Below are 25062 nucleotides of genomic sequence, written 5' to 3' on the forward strand. Positions count from 1 at the left end.
CGAGGTTCAAAAAAATATTTCTTGACATTTCCAAACAAAAAATTTCGATCAATATTGGAGAAAATCTTTTCTTTGATATTAGTTCAGTAAACATTTCACACTTACTGGTTTTTGAAGCAAACATGCATTCTCATCATTTTTGTCTTCACTTGTCTGTATATTGTTGTGACAGGTTAATTACTATGAGAGTACAATTGAAATCCTTGAAACTTACAGCATCAGATTTTTTGTTTTGTCATCCATAAAGTAAATATCATATTCTTGTAACAGTCACAGTTTATAGATATTTGTAATGATTTTATCACATTTCGTGATTACAATGATAAACATATAATATATTTTTACTGTCCCATTATCACAGATCATTCCGTACATTTCATCGACGTTCAATATTCTTCTGAAACACGATCAGTTTTGTGTTATTTACAATTGTATACACATTTTCCCTCTTTGAAAAACATTCTGACACAAGATATCCAAACTTCTTCCTCAAGATGAATCTTCAGAATGGGCCTGTGATGCGGACAAAAAGTTATCATCAGAGCCATACTGCGTCTCTGTCACCTTCGCATCCAACATCAGGAGCCCAACGTACTTTAGTGGTGTGGCTGGATCCACCACTGCAAAAAAATAAATAATTATCTTACTTTAAAATAAAAACAAATGCCTCGTAATAGGAATAATTCAAAAAAAAAAGAAAACTTTAAAGATATTTCATAACAGAAATAAATCGTAATTAACTTAACAAATAATTCGTATTAGAATTACAGGCTTTTGACTCCGTTCAAACTAAACCAAATAAGAGCTACATAATCAGGTATTTTAATAAGGTATGTCAATAAGGCTGCAACGGGAAGTTGCAAAATTACTAAGACACATTTGGCATTTCCATCAGAGCTAATTTTCAAATTTGTATAATTGAACGAAATGTTAGGAGTTTCGAAATTAATATTTCTCGACTAGCAGGTAAAGGCGTATCTTTCGTAATATGTATCATAATCCATTTTATTTAAAATGTATTTACGATGGCACTTTATTGGCTAGATAAATATTGGCTTCTCCCTCTATCATCGTTTCTGGGAAGAAAATTGTGCAACTAATTGTTTTTTTTTTTAATAAGCACATAATTTATTAAATGGGTGATCTTAAAAGCAGTATAAAACTTTAATTTAAAACTTCTGTAATAATAATCAATGCGTAAGTATAAGCCTTTAACTTATAAAAAAAGTTTTACTGCAAATTTAGGGAAAACACGAATTTAATTAACTAAGACACAACAGTGAGGATCCAAAATTTGGGGGAGAAAATTAGAAGACATGCCAGAAGTAGTAGCAATAATTCTGATGAAAAAGTAATCTTCAGCAAATAATCTTCAAGGAGTTTAAAATATAAAAGGTTTGTTATTTTTATCGAAGTTAGAAATAAGACGAAATGTATCAACAAGGGCTTTGACTCGACGATGTGCCATGCAGCGGAATTTTGTCATTTAAGCGTGTACTTATAACTATAGATTTTACCCCCTACTTATTCAAGAAAATTTAAGATTTCATGTATAGTTATGTCTGACATGAGAAGCTCTTATAATAGCTCATAATGTTCCAAAAGGGTAACTAAATACGATGTTTTATTATCGCGGCTTTTAAGGTTGTGCTGCTATATCGAAAATTTGCTGTAGACATTTTGAACATATAGAATTTTGATGGTAATATTCGCTTTGCATTACAGTTAAGTAAATGTCATTCGTGTTATGTGATTTGAAATGCTCAAATACTAACCGGTCGACGACTGTAGAGCATGCTTTGAATGACATGAAGGACTATTTTTATTAGAATGTTTTGTATTTATAAGAGAGAAAAAGCCTCCGAACACAGTCACGTGCGTTAACAAACGCTACTTTAGCTTTCTTCCAAAATAATAAAGATAACGCTAAAAAGTTTGGATTTATTTCAATAAAATAATTTTTGTAATGAGTCATATCATCCTACTTAGTCCATATAGGGCACTTAACTTGTAAACAGGAAGGGCATATTTATCAAAATTAATCGCCTCATCACCTACTGTTCAAGCGTTACGCCATTATGACCGCAATCAAAGACAGCAACCTTCCTATTGCCCTATTATTCCCTGTGATATTCTCTTATTGCTTGAACAGATAAGTGAATATAATATGGGATGGTTTATTAATTATATGTTAAAGTTCCAAAAATTAAAAACTTATATAACAAACTAACAAATGTCACACTTAAATAAATCGCAATTATAATAATAATAAATAAATCATAAGTTTAATAAATCGTATGCTTTAAAATTGTTATTATTAGTAGAAAAGTGCTTCACAATATTCTAATCACATCTTTGTACACAGCTGCCTCTAAAAAAAAAAAAAAAAAAAACTAACATCATCCCACTCTAATGGTGTAATGATGAAAAATAGTTCTTGGGAGCGTGAAAACTTGAATTACCACAGAAGACGCTAAGAAACTACGTCAAAAAAAAAAAAAAATACGCACACAAGCTTATAATTTTACAAAATAAGTCATTTGTTGTTCATTTAGTTAAGCCTCTTTTTTTTTTTTTTTTTGCTGATTGCATTTTCTTTGTAGATATATTTAAAAGTAAGTACCATCTCCACACATAGACATGACATAAAACACACCAAATTTCCCATTAATTAAAAAAAATCTGAGAATTGGTAGATTGTCTGACTAAAATACCTGGAAAAAGTAAGACAATATGGATCTTTAAATTAATCTTGTTTTTAACTTCGGAAGCCCTGACCGCTGCGTTATGTGTACCCTAAACAGTATCTGAAATATATCGTGCATTAAAACCGCTATAATATCAAACAACTCATCTTAAATCCACCATCATGGATGCTAGAAGGATTTTGTTGACAGTAAACGGCCATCAAAAGAGAGAAAAATGGACACATTTTTGCTTCACACGTATTAAATGAAGTCTTCTAAACTTTAAAAGACGGGAAAGTTAAACAAAAACTCCTATTTTATTACTTAATTTTGCGTGCTAAAAAAGCAGTAAGTAAATAATAAATTTAGCAAGTAAGCAGTAACAAATAAATTTGGCTCGCTGTTATTTATGAAAGGAAGTCAAAGCATCAATTATGCTTTAGTTTAAAAAATAAGTTACTCTTGCTATTTATTGGTTAATATTTTCATAAAACGGCAAAATGGGTAGTTGGGCCGAAAGTGTTATGTCTTGAGTTTTTTGTGAGGTACATGAACAGAAATGAAGATTAAATATGCAATGTAAATGCTCTTTTATCCCTTTGAAGTCTTTTGAGAAGCAAAACAAGCTTTTTTCTTTCATATTTTCTCTTTCTAAAAGGAAGAACAATAAAAAAAAAAAATCAAAATGTTTTCATAAAAAGTAAACTGCGTTATACTTGTCTTTCTTATGTAGTACATATAAGTATTTATACAAAATCTTAGCTTGTTTTTTTTTTATTAAAACAAAACTTTTTTATGTCACATATTAACTCTATACTTCCCACTTTTGCTTACTTTCCCGTAGAAATAAAACTCAAAAAGATTCTCCGTATTTAAGCAATCCTGTATAACGTATAAAAAGACTGATTTCCTAATGTCGGAGAAACATACCTCTCAGTTGGATTAGACTGAAAAAAAATAAGAAATGTGTCGTTTTCAAATTTAGAAAAAAAATTTGAAAACAAAACAAAAAAAAAGTAAAATGGAATAAAAAATGAGCAGAAAGAAAGCTATTAGTGTATACTCATCTAATATAAAAATTAATTGTTTTGAACTGTTAAAAATCGTATTTCAGTAAATCTCAACCGCTACAAGTTCTGGCCTCTGGATTAGAAAATTATGAAATTGTGAAAATAAATACCGAACAATGTACCGAGCTTTCAAATCAGAGAATTTCCAGAGCAATCTCGCTCACCTGCACAAATCTGGTGTTATACTTAAGGAAAGGGATCAGCATATAGTATCATAAATTGTATCTGTGGCCATTTTTTTTGTCTATGAGACTAAATATTTCAAACATAAGAATTAAGCAATTTTTAAGTTAATATGTTCTAAGTCTTGTGTTAATATAATTATCTTAAAAATTGCACTAAATTGTACAAAAAAATATTTTTAAAATTCTCATTTAAATTTCAGTTGTTATCCTAATAGGAAATACGTAAATATCAGGTACGACTGGAAAGGATGACTTTCTCCCCCCCCCCATTTCACACTTACTTTTGCTCTCTTCTCAATTATTCTCTGTTATTCGATTGAAACGATTCTGTGCAGACAAGAACATTTTTTTATAAATATGTTGCAACTGTACAAGAAATTTTTCCTTAGCAGATAAATGTGCAAAATTTTATGGTTTTCATGTCTAAAGTTTTAACCTTTTTATTACTAATACTAAACGGCAAAAAGGGCTTGTCTGAATTCACCCGATTGCTTTTGCGTTATTTGTGGATAATTTGTAGTAAAGAAACATTGAAAGAATACACCAGATTTTGTGGAGAGATTATGTATAATTGTATACATAATTTGGTTTGGTAAGTTTCATGAAGAGGTTAGTATCATGCAAATCTGTTCAGTAGAACCGGACCCTTGATCCTCTGAGTACTTAACTACCCCGTATAAACAAATCAAAAATAATTTTGCACATAAATGCATCTATGTAAAAAGTCTCTCCGAATCAAATTCAAAATACAAATTATTCGTCCAACATCAATATCACCACAGTCGTACAAGGGTCATTCCTCAGTATTTGGGTGCGAGATGACCATACGCAACGTTAAAATTATTTTGAAAATTTCACGTTTTTTTTACTATAAAAATATAGATAACAAAGGGTTTTTTCTTAATTATTTTTAACACTCATTCATATTTTGACGATGAACATATATAAATGGTTTAGTTTAAGATATAGCGTTTCATACAAGTCATTTCAACTCCAGATACTACACCTACAGAAAGATATATACACACACACACACGCACATATATATATATATATATATATATATATATATATATATATATATATAGAGAGAGAGAGAGAGAGAGAGAGAGAGAGAGAAAGAGAGATTAATAGGAATGCATTCATTAGGCTCACAACATAACTCACGGCACTTCACTTCATACAGTAACATCAATTACTACGAGGTAGTGTTTCAATCTATCTTAAAAATTGTTTATATCAATTACATTAAACTTACTTCCATGTATTTCAAAAAAATATATAATATGGCAGTCATAAATTAATTTACTGGAAGCATAGTCTGTACTATCATCGTTTCAGATGGAAAAAAAATGTTGCTTCTTTGCTAAAGTTTTGGCTTGATTTGGTTTATTTCTGTTAAAAATCTTTCGTGTCCTAACTTTCATTCATTTCAATTAAAACCAAGTTTTCAGTTTCTTTCTATGCTTCAACTTCCCTATCCTTCCCCCCCCCTAAAAAAAAACTACAACCATCTACAGCTTCTTTTCTGTGAACAGTTGTTTCCTTTGAAACGAGCTAGTACTCTGGGGATCAGGATAACATAATTGCCCTCTTAATAATTAATGACTTACATATGGTGTAAAAGTAAACAACTATAGTCATCTCACAGCTTGGAGGAAGTCACAGTATCTCCCAGAAGCTTTGGAAGAACTGCAGCAGGAAATATTTTTTCTCTACTGCGTTAATTGCTTGGCTGAGGTAAAACACCCGTGGGAAGATTTGATTCAACTAAACAAACGCAAATTATACAGGGCAATAAAAATATTTATTCTCTGGTGCCGAGAGTTTAAAACTAGTTTAAAACTCTAAACCGAGAGTTTTGTTACTATATTTCGGGAGCTGAATCGAAACATGAACTTAGTTTTCTCAGCTAACTCTACGTTTTTCGATCAGTGCTGTTGTTAAACTCAAAATGAACATTGTTGACTTCCTTTTGTACATTTCTAAAGCAAGTATTGGCTTCTGAAACAAGGATTGCTTCCAGCATATTTGCCTTACTGTCAGTCTGCAGTCCAGCTACTAAAAAAACAATCTCTAGATGGAGTAAACATCTGGCAAGTATATTAACAACGTAATTCTGTGTAATCCCAAAATACGTGTATGCATTTATTTGCAATATTTGTGCATCAGTAGAAAAGATATATTTACTCATTTTCAGAACAGATGCAATGTTTTTTTTTTAATTAAATCAATGTTCAACATTATAAAATGGATTAAGAAAAACACAACGCTGTTGCATATTTTTTCTCTTTGACACTAAAGCCCTGGATCGCAACTTAAAATTAGCGATGCGTCAGCCATCGGGCAATTCCATGAAACTAGAGACATCACAGTAAAAAAAAAAAAAACTTCATTGTATCAGTAAATTTTTTCTTTCATATGAGGAGAAAAAGACTATATTTTTATAAATCTATGCAAAAAAAAGTTATAAACACATTTTTTGTAAGTTTTATAGACACATTTGAACAACACTACTCTGTGCCCATGTACCGTTGTATGAGCGGCTCTAAAAGTTAATCCTTTTTTTTCACTTAGGAAATTAATTGTTATGTCTACAATCTTATTTTTTATTGAAATTTTGTTTACACAGGAAGAGTTTAGACCAACAAAGAGACTTTAAACTGTTATAATTGTCTTTTAACATTTTTTTAAACTAGGCCTCTTACTCTCTAATGTAACATCAGTCACAAAATTGTATAAAAGTTTGCATTGCTTAAACAAAAACAAACCCAAGCTAATAAAAAGTCATGTTCTCTTCATTTATGATGATATCTTTAATATTAATCCCTTAAATATTTAGAAATAGTTGAATTTAATTATTTAAAACTCTTTAAAATATGTAACATCAGTCACAGTAACGTCAGTCACATTTCTCTTTTCGGTAATAAACCTCAAACAAATTGTGCAAATGCCATTGATTGCTGCAGAAAGGCAAAAAAAGAGGCAATTAAGAAGTAAAGGAAAACATGAAAATTACAAAAAGTAAAACGAAATGGAAACTAAAAAGAGTGGACAATAAAAAATAAATAAAATAATTTTAAAAAACCTAGCATAATTACCTAAGTTAGTTCAGAATGGAACTAAAAAGAGAAATTAGATGATGAAGTAGAAAAAGAGTAGAACAAATTTAAAGTATTGAAGTCTCAGGTTTAAATTATAAGCTGTATTACCCCTCTTTAAAATAATGAAACCTTGGTAAAATCTGTTATTTATTAAAAGAGCTCTTTGTTATATATTCACAAAAGAAAACTGTAGCCGCAAAAAAAAAAAAAAAAAAATCCAATATGAAATTTGACAAACAGATACAACTTATTCTGAATGTAATACATTTGAAAAAAGTGCTATATCATCGATACAGAAATATTTCTAAATGTCACAGCTTCATGCAAATTTCAGAGCTATCACCATCCGACTTGCAGCCATATATTACGAGTTATATTTAAGTGATATTTTTTTTTCTAATCTATAAGCTGCAGCAGGTGTTTAGCAACAACTTTTTTTTCAGTAAAGGAGGGAATCACTTCCAGCAGAACATGTTCCAAAATGGTTGACTGCAACTGGAGAACGGGTTCTTGAAGAATATCACTAATAATTGTATCACGAGAAGTTAGATGCATTGAAATTAAAAACTAAGAGTGTTTAGTGGCTATCAAGATTCAAGCAGAAGGACATTGAAAATATCCCGTCAATGTGAATGAAATTTATTATTCACATGAGAAAGGAATAAAATATTTAGCGCACTAGATGAAATAAATGCAAGAGGATTTTTTACTTTATGAAATGCGTCAAAAATATATCGTTTAAAACTTTATAAACGTACTTTTCTTGTAATTTAAATACCATTTTAAACAAAACATGTGCTAATTTCATTTTTTAGGAGAAATAATATATAATTGCAGCAATTTATTGTAAATGTAACATCAGTCACAAAATCTTTGTATCATCAGTCACGAGTGTTAAATTAGTTTTACACTCTCCGTTTTTAAGTTTTTCCAATAAAACCAAGTGTTTTCATCAAGTCTAAAATCTCTACTTTAAGGGTGAAAAATCTGTTTACATTTTTCATTATTAGTTTGAAGAGAATTTCCAATTATATGTAAGTCAATTTTCTCAATGTCTCTTCTGCGTAACATCAGTCACGTTTTTTTTTTTTTTTATTATTCCCTTTAATTTCGCCCAAAAATATTTCCTCAAGTCTGAATACAAGTGTGGGGGCTGTGAATCACCATATCATAATATTTTAGGTCAATTTCAGAAGAAACAAAATTTAATTTCAAGAAGGTGCTGAATTTGTAAGTTAAAAATAGAGTCAAATTGTAACGTCAGTCACCGTGGACAGACCCCATCTTAACGCTAAACGCCGATTTTTCCTGTGCCCACTATAGTGAAGTAACGTGTTTTTCTCCTTTGTTGTGAGCTGTCATTCACTTCATATCAATCTACCATCAAGAAGCAAAACCCGCTACTTCATCATAGCAGACATAGAAAGAACGCAACATTTAGCCCCAAGATGGCGGACGTATCGCTACTTAAGCTACGATCCAGGGCTTTATCCGGCACTACCTCGTAATACATGTTAACAAGTCGCACAATCCACCAAAGTATAACCAGTAACTGAACCAACCGTCCCCGCTCAGCCGACGGATGGTCAAGCGAGCAAGAAGCGTGACTCACGCATGTTGTCCCTCTTGGGAAGAGGCCTTGCTACCTCCAGCCGACGTCTCTCGCAATGGAATGAAGGTAAGAGCATCATCGACTGAGGCGGCTGGAGACAGTGGAGGAATGAAGATTGGTGGAGGAGGAATGAAATGGGTCAAGTCAGCGCGTTGCAAGTCTGGTGATGGAGGTGGAGCTCGTATATTTGGTTTGATGGTGGAGGGAGCACTCTCAAGTTCCGTGCAGCGACGATTCTGTAAAAGAAAGCATATGATTAATGCTAAAAGACATGTTTACCTATTTTTTCCCCTAAATAAAAAATTTGCATGTGTTGCTACTTCTAATATCGTACTTGAATCATACTACTTAGGTCTATTCATATGTACTTATTTATTCCTCAAAATGCTTCAATGACTTGTCATATTGTTTCTGTTACTAAGTGATGAAATGCTTTTGTTTTGAAAACTTGTTAATGATGAGAAAGAAGTTTTTTTATCTATCAAATTAAAAACACTTAATAAAAAGCAACCATACTACTTAACTTAAAATGTCAGTAATCCAACGTTATTAAGCACAAAACTTGCAAATGATTGCAGACACGTGTTTCGGTGTTACAAGGAACACCTTTTTCAATGCAAAGAAGTGTGAGCTTTTGGATGAAAAGTCATCCGAGAAAAGCCTCTTTTGGCTTTTCTCGGATGACTTTTCATCCAAAAGCTCACACTTCTTTGCATTGAAAAAGGTGTTCCTTGTAACACCGAAACACGTGTCTGCAATCATTTGCAAGTTTTGTGCTTAATAACGTTGGATTACTGACATTTTAAATTTTTCAGCACAAAGGTATTTATTCTTTATTTCATACTACTTAACGTTCAAAATTTCAGAAATAAAAGTTCCAATGCAAATGCAATCTATGCATCTTGTCTCTGCCACAGATACGTCTAAAAGTAGCATGTAAACTGACGGTTTCAGACTGGAAGATTTATGTGTTGCGGAAAAGCGAAAAAAATGTTCAAACAGAAGAAGGTTTTTTTCATTCAATTCCGATGCAGTTGCATTTTATTGGAAGTTTTAAATGCAAAAGAATACCGTTAGTCAAATGCTAAGGATCCAATACTTACTACTTTAAGTTCGTGAAACAGCGATAAGCAAAAATACATCGGGTAAAAACACAAGTAGTGGACCATTTAAGAGCACATGTTTTTACTTACTGTCAAAGTATCAACTCCAGTAATTAGTACAACAGCAAAAACATTTTAAAACTAAATTCTACACTTTTCGTATTGTATTCTATTTAATTATTTCAGCAATAAGAGCATTTTCATTTAAAGGAGCAACCTTTAATACGAGCAAATGATCCAATAATCAGTCATATATATAGAAAGCCAGTGCTCGGCCATTTTATTTTTATTAATCTTATGGGATATAGGGGAATTAATTTCAACAACATTAAATGCGAAACTTATAACCACTGCCGTAGCTATAGCGGCTTAATAAGCGGAATGGCAAGCTAGAAGAGCGTGAACACTGTTTTCATTAAAAATGATTTATTATCAATCCAAGAAAAATTACCCGCACCTCACCGCTATTGGCTGATGTTTGGTGATAGGTAAGTGAACGTGGTATTACGGCATACTTTATCTTAAATTAGATACATATTATTTAACGGATGTTTTATGTCGTAGTATCTAACTTATGGAGACTGGTCGAGCACGGGTGCACTTATCCTAGTTACAAAAGAAAAAAAAAGTTTGAAAAAAAAATAGTATGTATAAGAAATTTTCATTAAGTGGTTTTTCTTCTAATTACTCGGAAATCATCACCTCTCATTGCTGTCTAACTTTTCCTTTTATTTTGCACTGGTTAGAAAAAAAAGTGAAAATAATCTACTTTTTTTTTTTGAAGGCAGAATTTTACTACCAAAAATAAATGTTTCAATGCACGTTTGATTATAAAATAGAATAATGCTGTTTCTTTATTTGCTGTAATTTTTAAAACAAATTTCCAATTTCTTCCATTTTAAAAAGCTCAGTCATCTTAACTATTTCACTTTGTCCCACATTCCCCCAAGATCGTTTTCTAATTTTTGACGATGTTTTGAGTTTTGGAGCTTGATATTGCGTATTGAATTGCTAAGTTTACATTTAACATTCAGACTACTCTATCTCTAAATTGACATTATAGCATTTACTTCTTGTCTCGGCCACATATGATGAACTCCAAAAATATTAAATGAACTAATGGTTTCAGACTGGTGGCGAAATACGTTCTGAAAAATCGTAGAAATAAGTCAACAGATAAGTTTTTACACTGCAAAAAATCAAACACTTTTTGAACACTATTTGCTCACGTACACTTGTCCCCTTTTTAAGAACACTATTTTTGTAATAGTTATTAGAACCGTTTTGTGAACACATGTCATGATACTTTTTGAACACATACACTTGTCCCCTTTTTTAGAACACTTTTTCCGGTCAGTTTTCAAAACACTTCTAGAAACACTGTTTGGAACATGTATATACTTCTTAGCGCACTTTTTAAACATTTCATGGATAGTGTAAAAGAATGGTTTTTGAACACTTGCGCTAAACATTTTGTGGCACACGTTTTAGTACAGTTTTTAGGATATGTTTCGGAACAATTACCGATCACTAATATCCTCCTGGAATGTGTGCTACCCAAGTATAAAAGAAGCTTATAAAAAGAAAAAATACTCACTAAATTCATTTTTGTTGAGACTGCAGGCTTGATGATTGGTTTAGACTTTGAGCGAATATGATTATTAATCTGCATTATTAGTATGAAAGTTTAAAATCTAATAGCATCTCAAAACCAATTGAATAGTTTACAGAAAAATGAAAAACGAGCAAAAAAAGAGCAGGAAATTGTAGTACAAAATCATATTTACTACAGAAATCACAACTGAGTTTGAAATATAAATTTCTATAAATAAATTTTCAAATCCAATCAATAGTGTAAAAAGTAACCGAAAATGTGTCAAAAACAAATAATTACATAAATTAATTTTTAAAAAAAAGTTCCTCAAGAACAAAAACTTTTTTATTACTGTCTATAAATCTAATTTGTTTACGTTCCTACTACTTAGCTACTCAGTAGTTCTACTGCTCGGTTTATGATCAATGACCATTAAAAAAAGCAGTCTTTTTTTATACCATTGAAATGCAATGAAATTGTTTAATAACTAATCATTTCTGTGAAACTTCACTGCAAAGATGGAATTACCAATTAGTTAGTATTTATTTTTTCTTCCTTGTGCAAAGTATAGGAGTAAATGCATTAAATTAAAGAAAACCAATTTCATTTGAATTAGGCCAAAAAATTCCATTTAACTCATTCCCAGATGTAGCGCACTTTTTGGACATTTCATAGATAGTATAAAAGAATGGTTTTTGAACACTTGCGCTAAACATTTTGTGGCACGCGTTTTAGTACAGTTTTTAGGATATGTTTCGGAACAATTACCGATCACTAATATCCTCCTGGAATGTGTGCTACCCAAGTATAAAAGAAGCTTATAAAAAGAAAAAATACTCACTAAATTCATTTTTGTTGAGACTGCAGGCTTGATGATTGGTTTAGACTTTGAGCGAATATGATTATTAATCTGCATTATTAGTATGAAAGTTTAAAATCTAATAGCATCTCAAAACCAATTGAATAGTTTACAGAAAAATGAAAAACGAGCAAAAACAGAGCAGGAAATTGTAGTACAAAATCATATTTACTACAGAAATCACAACTGAGTTTGAAATATAAATTTCTATAAATAAATTTTCAAATCCAATCAATAGTGTAAAAAGTAACCAAAAATGTCTCAAAAACAAATAATTCCATAAATTAATTTTTAAAAAAAAGTTCCTCAAGAACAAAAACTTTTTTATTACTGTCTATAAATCTAATTTGTTTACGTTCCTACTACTTAGCTACTCAGTAGTTCTACTGCTCGGTTTATGATCAATGACCATTAAAAAAAGCAGTCTTTTTTTATACCATTGAAATGCAATGAAATTGTTTAATAACTAATCATTTCTGTGAAACTTCACTGCAAAGATGGAATTACCAATTAGTTAGTATTTATTTTTTCTTCCTTGTGCAAAGTATAGGAGTAAATGCATTAAATTAAAGAAAACCAATTTCATTTGAATTAGGCCAAAAAATTCCATTTAACTCATTCCCAGATGTAGCGCACTTTTTGGACATTTCATAGATAGTATAAAAGAATGGTTTTTGAACACTTGCGCTAAACATTTTGTGGCTCGCGTTTTAGTACAGTTTTTATTATACGTTTCGGAACAATTACCGATCACTAATATCCTCCCGGAATGTGTGCTACCCAAGAACCCAAGTATATAAGAAGCTTATAAAAATAAAAAATACTCCCTAAATTCATTTTTGTTGAGACTGCAGGCTTGAAGATGGGTTTAGGCTTTGAGTAAATATGATTATTAATCTGTATTATTAGTATGAAAATTTAAAATCTAATGGCATCTCAAAACCAATTGAATAGTTTACAGCAAAATGACAAACGAGCAAAAAAAAAGTAGCAGGAAATTGTAGTACAAAATCATATTTACTACAGAAGTGATTACTAAATTTGAAATATAAATTTCTATAAGTAAGTTTTCAAAGTCAATCAATAATGTAAAAAGTAAAGAAAAATGTGTCAAAAACAAATGGTTACATAAATTAATTTAAAAAAAATTCCTGAAGAACAAAAACGTTTTTATTACTGTCTATAAATCTAATTTGTTTAGGTTCCTACTACTTAGCTACTGCTCGGTTTGTGATCAATGACCATTAAAGAAAGTTGTGTTCTTTTATACCATTAAGATGCAATGACGTTCTTTAACAACTAATCATTTCTGTGAAACTTCACTGGAAAGATGGAATTACCAATTAGTTTAGTATTTAGTTTTTCTTCCTTGTGCAAAGTACAGGTGTAAATGCAATAAATTAAAAAAAAAACAATTTCATTTGAATTAGGCCAAAAAAATCTATTTGACTCATTCCCAGATGTATGTTTAGTGTTTTCGACCCGTCTGCAAGTGCATATGAATGTACAGGCAATCAAAATGCCCATTTTTGATAATTACTGAATTCATTATCACGAGTTTTCTCGTGACGCCAGTAAGTACGCATGTATCAGAGGTGAATTCGTAAATATTCCAGTACCAGAAACGCTAATGATAAATGATTGAATGACGATTTTTGGTCAGTTTTGTGTGGAAGCGGAATTATTTTTCTTGAAAAGTAACGGCTCGTAACTTCACTTTTGGTTGATAGAATTCGTTCGAATCAAATCATCAATTATTTTGTTTGAATGTACCCCTGAAATCATGTTATGAATGGACGCTTACTTGGTGAAAAATTGAGCGACAAACATTTCACTACGTACTGTTTCTAAATTGTTATTTCAGTATGATTTTTCGGGAAAATTACTTCTGGAATAAAATTTTGTGAAAATCCGATTATTAGGTTGATCAAAAGTTATTAAACGTAACTTGCCTTTTTTTTTTAATGTCACATTCAACTCGATTCTGTTCAACTCGATGGAATGCTATCTACCAGTAGCGTAGTGCAAAATTTCAACTAGATGAGGCAATGCAAATTTTTGGCTGTTCTATTGGTAGATACAATCTTATTTGATTGGATCGAATTATGTTTGAGTTGAATGGGCCACTTCAACTTAAAAAGTTTCAGTTGCACTTGAATTTTTTCAATAGTGCAATTTTCTTTAAATAAAAACACGAGTTCACAGAAATTCCTGGTCAAACTCGCTTAATTATACTTTGAAATACAGAGTGCTGTTTAAAAAGTTAAATTGTCTCAAGGAAGAAATAAGATCCCTAATGCAGCTAAAAATTAAAACACATTTTAAACTGATGCACTTAGAACCTCTGAACTCCTATTTTGCAGTTTACCAAACACATCTTGTCGTAAAACAAAATATTTCTAAAATTAACCTAATTGACATAAACACACATTTTAAAATTTACATCCCATTGCTGAAAGTAGTATTGCGGAATCCTCATCGTCTTTGGGCAAAAGTTTAATTCAGTGTTGGTCAAATTTGACTTATTTTGTTTCCAGTCGAACGTTTAATTTAATTTAGTGTGGTAGGTTCATTGTTTCAAAGCTTTTAAAAATACGAAAAAAAATGAATTTCAGTTTCAAATGTCTGGAAATTTAAATACAAACGACGTCAGCAAAAAATTTTACATAACTCGAGCTTGAACAAAAGTATGTTCATTTCTTTTCAATAAAAGGAAATTTTGAAATGCATCTGCAGAAATCGTTTACTCTTTTACTACTTAACAGTCATTTACTCAATATTTTTTAATTAATTTATTTGACTCATGTACAGATTTTAAAATTTATATCACATTGCTGGACATTTGCATTGCAGAATCCTCGTTTTTACATGCAAGTCGATTCTATTGTAAAATTTCATAAAAATTTATTTAAAGCTATTTTTTACATTTATAAACTTTATCAGTTGAACACAAATAATATTTGTCCCCTTTAACACTAAATTCTCTTGGAAAATATTTTTGTAGAATTAGCCCCCCCTCCCTCCTCCCTTCCCTTTTTTCATCAAATATAGCTGAAATGTTTTTAAGATATCAGTTTTTTTTTTAAATTTACGGCGAGAGTCTCCGAGTTCCCTTCCTCTAACGTCTTCCAGTTCAGCTTAAAACTATACTTTTAAAATTAAATTTTGAAACATTAAGGTCAAATATCCCTTTAAGTCCCCTAAAAATGTTTTTAATTCTTCACCTCTGAATCGTTTTCGGAAGGGATCATTCATGGAAACTCTTACCCTTATAGTTTACTAAAGACCAATCTAAAATTGCAATTTTAAAACTCCAGTTTAATTCATTTTTTAACCCCCCCCCCCCTCCTCTTCGTTTTCTCACCTTTACATCACCCAAAGACAGCTTAAACGTTATTTTCAAAACATCAACTCCAACAAATATCTCGGGAAGGTATCCATACACCTTTGCCCGAACATTAAAAATATGGCCTAAAATTGCGTTACTAAAGCTAAAATTGGATTTTTTTTAAAATTAAAAGCCCTGAAATTCCGAGTATTCCCGTCTGTGGCCCCCTGAGCCTCTCTTTTATAGTGTTAAATAGTTTGCATGAAATATATGTATAATATTGAAATATTCCTTTAATATCTGCAACAGAATGAACTTTTTACTTATCCAATAATTACACGGTTTTCGTCCAAATTTTCATCATATGTTATTTAATTTTAGTTCATCAAGTTGTACATTTTTCTTAAAGAGGACGAGGTCATTTTTGAAAATATAAAATTTTTTATTAACGTGTCGAACAGCAAATTGAAAAATGTATTTAAATAAGGCAAAAAAAAGGTAAATTTCTCAGAATTATCTTCTAAACCGGTGATTTTAAACATTTTGTTTCTCAGTCTTATTTTTGAACAATTCCAGGCCATATATATGTACTGAGACACACATACATTTATACAAGCCTATATAAGCTTTAGTAGTTTCAGAAATCAGATCAACATAGCTGATATAACTTTTTGCATATATTTCGAGCTCAGAGTAGAAATTGAAACATCATTTTTTTTTTTGCTTTACTATGCATTTGTGTTGAATTTAAATTGTGAGACTCAAATTTTATAAATTTATAAAGTGTAACAAATAACAATAAAGGTTACGGATCCTTGTTCCAAGCATAATCAATTGTTTAAACATCTCGATTAAAATTGTATGATTTTTAAATTTAGTTATTTAGGTTCTTCTACAACTTAAACAGTATAATGAATAAAAGTTTATTTAAAACAAAATGTGAATGCTCAGAGATGTACAAGTGCTTAATGTACAAATGCTAACGTATAATGTACCCAAAATATGGAGCTCAACGATCTGCGAGTGCTAAATCAATTTTCAAATGTTTAAGCACAATGTCATGAATAGTAATGGAAATAAGTAACTTGCGTTAAATTATTCCAAACCAGACCATAACAGTTAGAGATGAAAATTCTGAAATCGACATCAATGTTTACTAATACTTTCTGTGTAGCTTCGCAGAATTTGGCTCACGTGATGAAATACGTCACAATTTCGTAGCACAAAGTTCTTTCAATTAAGTTTATGAGTGAGAGTATTGAAAAAATATAACAAAATTTACAGTAAAAATAACGTCATTTAATTTAATACTGTATACATACAGTATATAGTACAACCAGCCAATCTTCATCTAGACATTCTCATTGCAGCAAAGAAAGCAATGATTTTACAAGTGTGCCCAAATGTGACCAAACATGTTTTCAAATGTGTTGACGAACCATCTGCTGCCTGGACTCGTGTGTTGGCACTCAAGGTTCAGTATCCAGAACACATTCGGAACACTTTCCTTCTGACGGAGCTTATTCAGAATACTTCATAGCGCACATTCACATATCAGAATCACTTTTTCTGAAACAAACTTTCCAAATTGTGCAGGTTTATTTGCAGTGTGCAGTCAGTTCAGATGCCGTTAGTTTTACCGAATTAATTTGCTGTTCATTGTGAAGTCGTTAGTTTTACCAGAAATAATTAAATGTAAATGAAGGCATAGGGTAACGGCACCAGGAACAGACAAGGGTCCAGTAATAGACAGTCATACGTTTGGATTTAAATAATAAGAATTTTAGGCGGGTAAAACTGATGTTGCTTTGGCCCATGAATATGGTACAACCATCTAGTGTGATCAGAGTGAAGTTCATGAGCCAGTTGGTATTTTCAAGGCTGTGAGAGATTAAGAATACCCACCACGAGGTCAGCTGGTGATTCATGTTTATTTGAATTTAATAAGGCTTCACCTTTTGCACATTTTGAACATAAAACTGAAATGTGTGCATTACTCATCCTTTCATCATCCTATATGTCACTGGGTATCATCAGATTTTTCAGTGTCTGTTACTGGGGGTAGAACCTTTTTTTTTCGAAATTGAGCAAATAAAAATAGAATTTAGTAATTCAGAGGATCCAGAAGCAGCCAGACGTTATATGAGATGTAGTTGCATGAGTGAAAAATAGTTCTAAAAGTAAAAATACATTAAAATGCTCACAAAATTGAGTAAACCTGAGAGCGATGTCGTAATCATGTCTGTTACTGGTGCCATTACCCTACTAAATGTTTGTCAGTCCGGTGTTAAGTACCCAATTTTCGAATGTCCCATCATATTTTTGAGCAGTTTAAAAAATTGTTTCATCATGTGTCATTGAGAAGTTATTAGGAGATTATTAAAAAAATTAGTGCGTAAAATAATTTCGAATAAGTCGAAGAGACTGCCACAGTTAGGTTTATTTTCAAAATGAGTAAAGAGCACGCTTATTGAAAGACTAAATTTAAAAAAAAAAACTAAAAAAAGCAAAAATTTGAAAAATGTCAGTAAAATAAATAAAGAATAGTAATAAGTAGGGAAAACGTGCCTGGTATAATGTAGAGACTAAAAAAAATCTTTGTGTTTAATTTTAGATGTTAGAGCGCATGTAAGTAATAAAGTTTTTTTTTTTAAATTTGCTTTCAATTGTAAATCTTCATCCGAAAAATTTATCAGAAATCTACCTCTCAATTAAATGGTTTTAAGGAACTAAACATTTAAAGATAATATTCCTAATAAATAGTCCTACTCAGCTTTTGCCCGTGTTATTTAAATTTAATAAATTACAGGATCCAATCGTCTCCTTTCTTATTTTCATGGAAGATATTGTGAACATATAGTTATAATTTACCTAATAAGCATTGAAAATCGCAATCCGTTGACTTTCCAAAGCAACTGTGCTAAATTGTTTTTTAATTTCTCCATCTTGTTTGTTAGTTATATTAGTCAGTTAAAAATTCAACTGCCGAAATTTGTTAATTCGTTATAGTTTGATGAGTAAAATGGTAATCCAATTAATTTCAAAAGTATGTGATAAGCTTTAATGTACCGTTAAGGTTGTGGCTCTTAAGATAGTTTTAAAACTTCTCGGATTTCAAAATGTCTTATTGCAGATAATGTGAAATACAAACTAATAAACAATTGTGTACTGGTTACATAGTAAGCGGCTTTGTTCTTGTGTGTGTACCTTTCATGCAGCCGTGAATAAAAATCAGTAAAGTTTAAGTTGCTCTCAAAATATTGCATTAATTATTGTATAATTGTAACAAACTGTCATGAAAAATTCTTACAACTGTACTTTAAGCTATAAACATCATTGATTCAGTATTTGTGTGAATATTTGGATCTCAGGCAAACAATGTGTTAAAAGTATTGAGCCTAAAATTAACCAGCACTCATCTCAAATATCATTTTTAAGTTTACTAAAATTAAGATTACTATAATTTGTATATTTTTAACAATTCGCATTAGAAAGGCCTATCTTTTCTGTAAAGATATGTTTTCAAACTATATGTGGATCACTGTATTTTATTTACGTTTTTCATTGGAAGAAAAACCTTTTGAATTATGTGGATAATACGAATTCAATGAAATCTCTAGAAACCGCAATTTACTTTGCCACTTCTTACTAAAAACTCTCATAAAAGTGTGGAAAATGTATCATATGTTCTAGAAAGAAATTAAATCTGAATTTAAAATAAATATTGTGTCTACATCTGAACTAAAAACACTTAGATATCTTCAGAAATTCGGAAAATTTTACAGCAGTACGATTAACTAACCGATGCATTAAATCTGAGAAGACTAAAAATAACTTGATAATTCATAGATTCAAAGTGCATCCCGCTATAAATTTACTTCGGTTTCAGTGAATCCTCATCCGAACAACATTCTGGAATCGATTTCAAAACTTGGAATAGAAAAACAGTTTTAAAGGATTAAAGTAACGCAAATTTAAATATGTTCATCGCAAAAGCAAACACGCATTTCGAACTCTATATTTTTAGCTTGTTTGCTCATGTTCACCCACCTGCATAATTATAGACCCGTTAGGAGGTACAAGTTATTTGCTTCTGAGAAAAGTTGAGGGTGGTTTCTTTCTTCAAAGGGAATGTTCTCTTTTCAATAACCCAAGGATTTGGAATCGGCTTAGAATATAATATTTTTAGATTAATTTAACCATTTCTTTGGTAAAATTAAAACACAATTGATCATAAAAGGACACTGATAACTTTATTTTCTCTTGTTTTAGGAAATTTTAATTTAAAAGCAAATATTTTTTGATCTGTTCTGGTTTCGCACTGTGACTCATTTTATTAAAATATTCTCTCATGTTTGAAAAGACGAAATCTTTACGTGTTGAAATTTGTTTAGAAAGTTCATTTTTTTCCATACGTTTTCCTTACCCCTTAATAACATGAACCATTTGAATCGTAAAACTTTAAAAAATATATTTGTCCCAATAAATTATATATTCAAAAAGTTAGTATGTTTAACTATGCATTTAATTTTCATTAAAAACAGTCACCTTTTGATTAACCAGATGATTACTAGACCAAATTTCACAGTAAAAGATAAATTTGTTTAATTGGAAAACGGTGGAGGACACGGATTGTGCATCACAAAACATTTTCTAAGTTTTTTCTTTCAAATTAATTTTAAACCAAAATAAATTACATATTAAGGAGGCGAAAAATTCTTGTACACATTAACATTCTCTCATAACATTTAATCATAACAGATTTACCTTTTGTATAGAATAATGAATTTCAAATTATTGAGAGCAAGGGTTATAAGCGTTTCTAATTCAGTAAAAACTCATGACTCAACTAGGTGAGTAATTGAGAAAATACAATTTGAAAACGAGTTTGCAACTGTTTATATTACTCTTTTCTTCGACATGATTACTTTATAAGGAAAACAAATCAAAAAGGAAAGTGTACATTCTGATAAAATATTACAACACATTTTCGTATTTCGTCAAATTGCCATTGCAGAAAAGTATGAATCCATCACTTGCGCTTAAAAGAGGCACTAATAAAGTAAGCAATCTAAATTTATTTCGATATTGGAAGTAGTATTTTATTACGGTTAATACCAATCAAAGCACATTTAATAAGGATTGCAAGATCATATTATTGAAAGTTGTATTTATAGCTTCTTGAACATAAACATAAAGTGGAAGCACTTAAATTTGGACGGCAATAAAACCCACATCCGACAAGAATCCCTTTCCTCAAATGTTGATAAGTGCAAGAAATATTCGATAAAAAATAAGCAAAAATGCACAAAATATTATTATCTTAGTTTTACATTTGTAGACATTTAACGGAAAGACTTACTTATGCACAATACTTACGCAATGAAAAATAACAGTATGTCTCAAACTATAATTAAAGCCTTTATCGATTTAAATGTTATAACAGAACTAAATACATCTAAATTAAGTTAATTTTACAGAAATATTTCTATTATCAGTATTTTTCTTTGTTATTGTTAATATTATTAGTACTATTGTATTTTTTGTTATTGCTGATCTTCTTATAAGTTGTACTCTACTTTTTTATTACATTTATTATTAGTGTTGTTGGAAACCATTATTATATTGTATTTAAATCAATGGTATTTTCCGAAATAAAATATTATAAAAGTACGTTTTACTGAGATTCAAAATTTGCGTTAGTACTAGACTTATCCTCGAATGGGGAGAGTTTGAGACAGCAAGGGTTAAACAGGGCCAAATAGATTGTCATAACCATAAGCAGGTAGGATGCTGTTTTTCCATAACAGATGCTAGGTTTGAAATGTGCTGTACTCTGCTTAATCATTCACGTAATTTAATCTATTCTACTTATATTAAAATTTGTAACGGTATAGTCAGCTCAGTCTTGCTGTCAGAATCACACCGTTTGAGGATATATACCCCCAAAAGTGTTCGTACACCTTAAAATTTTGTAGTAAAACCAAAATAACGCAAAACTGAATTCGAATATGAAGTCCAATTTTTTCCACATCATTTCTATGCCATTCTAAATAAAACCCAGTAACTTTTTTAAAAATATTGCCTGATTTTATTTTTGAAATTTGTCAAGAAACGAAGAGACAGAAATAATACGCCACAAAAGTCATCGTACACTGCATTATTTTCGAATAAATTCATGATTAAAATTATAACATGTCATTTTTTTATTATTTTTGTATTGTGTCGACACTGTAAAGTCATTTAGCTTTAATTTTTTGTTTATTTATACCCTAATAGTCTGCTTATTATTTTAAAATGTCTGGTATTCGTAAAAAGAACAAACGCCATTCGAAATTTGATTTTTTTTCCTCACAGTAGCGGTAAATTTAATTGAAATGTCTTTAAATTAGTTGATTTATACCATTTTATAATAAAGTGGTTGATAAAATGCTTTAAAGAAAAGATTTGGATCGAAAACAAGGTAAAAAAAGGTCAACTGGCAAAGTTACAAAGCGTGATCGGAGATTTACAGTTAAAAAAAAATATGAAACATACACATTTGAGTGCTGTAAAAGTTTTTGTAGAATTTAATGAAAAATGTTACGCTTAATTTTCACCTAAAATTGTTCGCAAAGTTCTCTGAATAGCTGGATAAGATGGGACTTCTTCCAGCAGAAATTTTCTTGTTCGTGCGAAAAACAGAAATCTTACTCTTTCCGTCGCAAAATCAATGATAAATAAGCTCAAAAAGTTTTGGAATAACGTCTTATTTACAGATGAAAAAAAATTAACGTTTTTGGGTAAATTGTTGTACAATTGCAAGTAGAAGAAAAAATGAAGAACTTAATCTTAAGAACCTAGTTGGATCAGTTACTCAGGACGGTGAAAGTGTTGTTGTGTAAGGGTGCTTTATAGCATCAGGACTTGGAAGTTTGGAATTTTTTGATGAAATAATGAATCATGCTTTTTATTTAAACTTAATGTAACATATTTGGAGATTACGAAAATACAGCATTGAAACGAAAAGCGAACTAGAGACTGTAAGACTCGAAGTACGGTTGAACACTTACTCAGAAATTGCACAAAAAATAAAGAAAAAACAACGAAATCTATTCCCAGACGTTTAAAAGCTGTTGTTGGTACTGCATCATATTCTGCTAAATAATAACTTCATAAAAAGTTAGCTTATTTACTAATATATAGATATTTTTTCAAAGTGTACGAAGACTTTTGTGAGATAAAATTTCCGGTACTTTTTGGTTTTTTATTTTTGAAAAATTCAGCGTTGATATTTTATTAAAATTTTTCATGTAATTTTGTTTAAAATAGATCAAGGATCTTATAATTAAATACCCATTCAAAAATATGACTTTTAACCAATGGATTTATACCAATGAAGTATTTCATTGAAAATCGCAAGTGTGCGAAGACTTTTGGGAGCCACTGTATGTTAAAACTAAATTGAATTCTTATCTTAACAAAAATTTATTTCAACGGAATTTTTATCAACGTTTATTAAAAACAGTTTGAAAACGGATTACAAAGCTACAAATAGGATTAACACATGACAAACTGCGAAAGACTGTAAGTGCATGGATTTGGAAAAAAGTCAAAACCAAGAAGAAAATCCTCCTCCGATATATCAAGAATTTATTTAGATATCTCTACCGCTTACCGAAACAAACAGTTTTATTAACTTGTTTACTCATAAAAAAAATGCACAACCCCGAGTTCTACGGAGATAAAGCAATTCCTCCATAAAATAATACTTCGCCCAGCTTCTGAAACAGAAATGAGAATTTAATCACAGGGTAACAAGAAAAACATTTGTTATTTTGTACCGTTATTCCCTCCTGTGGGATTAGATAAGTACTTTCAACCTGATTGTTTTGTGGCAGAATTACTAATTTTGTTCTCTCCAAAGGGGAGTTTTGATTTCATGTATTTATTTATGAAGTCTTCTCATGTTTAAGAGAAACAATTTTAGTCTTTCGGAACATGAAAAGCTAATATTTGATGTAGAATATTTCATAATATTTGCAGAAGATAAAACATGTTCCAATAAAAATGCGTTTACTACAAATAAGCTAAGTATAATGGAAGACTTCATTATTTTGTGTTAATTAAAATAAAAAGGAGGTAATCTTTCGGTATTAAAAATTCAGGCTTCATCAGCAACTAAGAAATATTAATGAATAGTTTTCCGTGTTCTAGAATCACTTTTATTTTTTATCATGTTGATTTTGATTATCCTCTAAATCACATTTGAACTTTGACGAAAAACTAAAAATAAAACAAAAACTGTTTTAAATGCGTTCAGGGAATATATTCGCACTTATTTTCATATAATATCATACGTCACTAGTTTTTACATAACAATATTGAAATAGCATGTTTTTAAGCACATATATTGTCCACCCAAGCACTTTACAGGGTGACAAGAAATAACGTGGACGCACATAATACATTAAAATTTTAATGCTAATAAAAATAATACGACCAGACTTCGAAATAAGTATGAATACATTATTTAGTCGAACATATTTACCAATTTTCAAAATTACTTCCTTTAGTCTTAATACAGAGCTTTAAACGTGTCACAAAATTTTCGGCTGTGGGCCGCAACTCTCTACCTGAAGTTTTATATCATTCCTTACATAAGGATTTTCTAAGGGATGCCTCTCTAAGGGGTTTTGAATCCTCTGACGTTCGATAGACATATTGAGAAAAATTTTGAGAAACGAATTTGTGGCAGACTCCTAGGAATTTTTACTATTGCCAAGACACTTGTAGTGAGCATTTATAATTGATTTTAAAGCATATTTATTAGTATTTTACAGCTCACAAAAATATATTGTAGTTTCTGTTTTGTGCTGCTTGTTTTTGAGTTTTTTCATTTTAATTCATTGGAAAAACTTAGTGAATGCTCTAATTGGTTACAATGGCCGCTGAAAGACTCAATGATATACAAAGGGAATATCAGCCGTTTTACTAAATTGTAAAAGACATAGTAATAAAAAAGCAAATGAGAGAACATATGAAGACTTGTATGAAGCTAAATGTATTAATTAAGGCTTATTTTTGTTTACTGAGAGGAGGTGCTAATAGAAGATATGCATGACTTGTGCTAAAAATCTCTAGAAAACTTATTTTTTTGCTACTAATTGAAGTCATAATAATTTTGAATTTTTATAAATTGCAATATTTTGATGAAATATAAATGGTTTTCTCTTTTTTCAGAAAAAGTAACGTTGATTTCAGAAGTTTAAAGTGATCGAAGTTAAATTTCGTGTCGTTGGTGGCTCAAAAAGTGCAAACGTGTTTTCTTTTAAAGGGAATGAGTACCTTTTTTTACACCAACAACGCTAGAAAGACTTTATTTAAATTGCAACTTTTAAATGTTATAATTTAAGAAAAAACACTTCCGAATATGGCTATGAAGTTGGACTGAAAGTTCGAAAGATGAGTGCAAGAACTGTGACGGGTCGTAGCACTGAAACGAAAATAATGTCGCAATAGCTCTTTTCAACATCTACTG

The 25062-nt window shown here is 30.5% G+C and overlaps 1 protein-coding gene across 1 annotated transcript in view; it reads right to left on the reverse strand.

Annotated features, from left to right (window-relative positions):
• Nucleotides 1-538: 538 nt before the first annotated feature.
• LOC129218884 (neuroligin-2-like) overlaps nt 539-25062 on the reverse strand; it is a 196864-nt gene continuing 172340 nt past the window's right edge. The window contains exons 8-9 of the mRNA XM_054853205.1: nt 8659-8894; nt 539-620 (exon numbers count right to left, since the gene is read on the reverse strand). Of these exons, the coding sequence (XP_054709180.1) occupies nt 539-620; nt 8659-8894 (318 nt within the window). The remainder of the gene's footprint in view (nt 621-8658; nt 8895-25062) is intronic.

The sequence above is a fragment of the Uloborus diversus genome, chromosome 3 (assembly GCF_026930045.1).
Source record: "Uloborus diversus isolate 005 chromosome 3, Udiv.v.3.1, whole genome shotgun sequence".
NCBI classification, from domain to species: Eukaryota; Metazoa; Arthropoda; class Arachnida; order Araneae; family Uloboridae; genus Uloborus; species Uloborus diversus.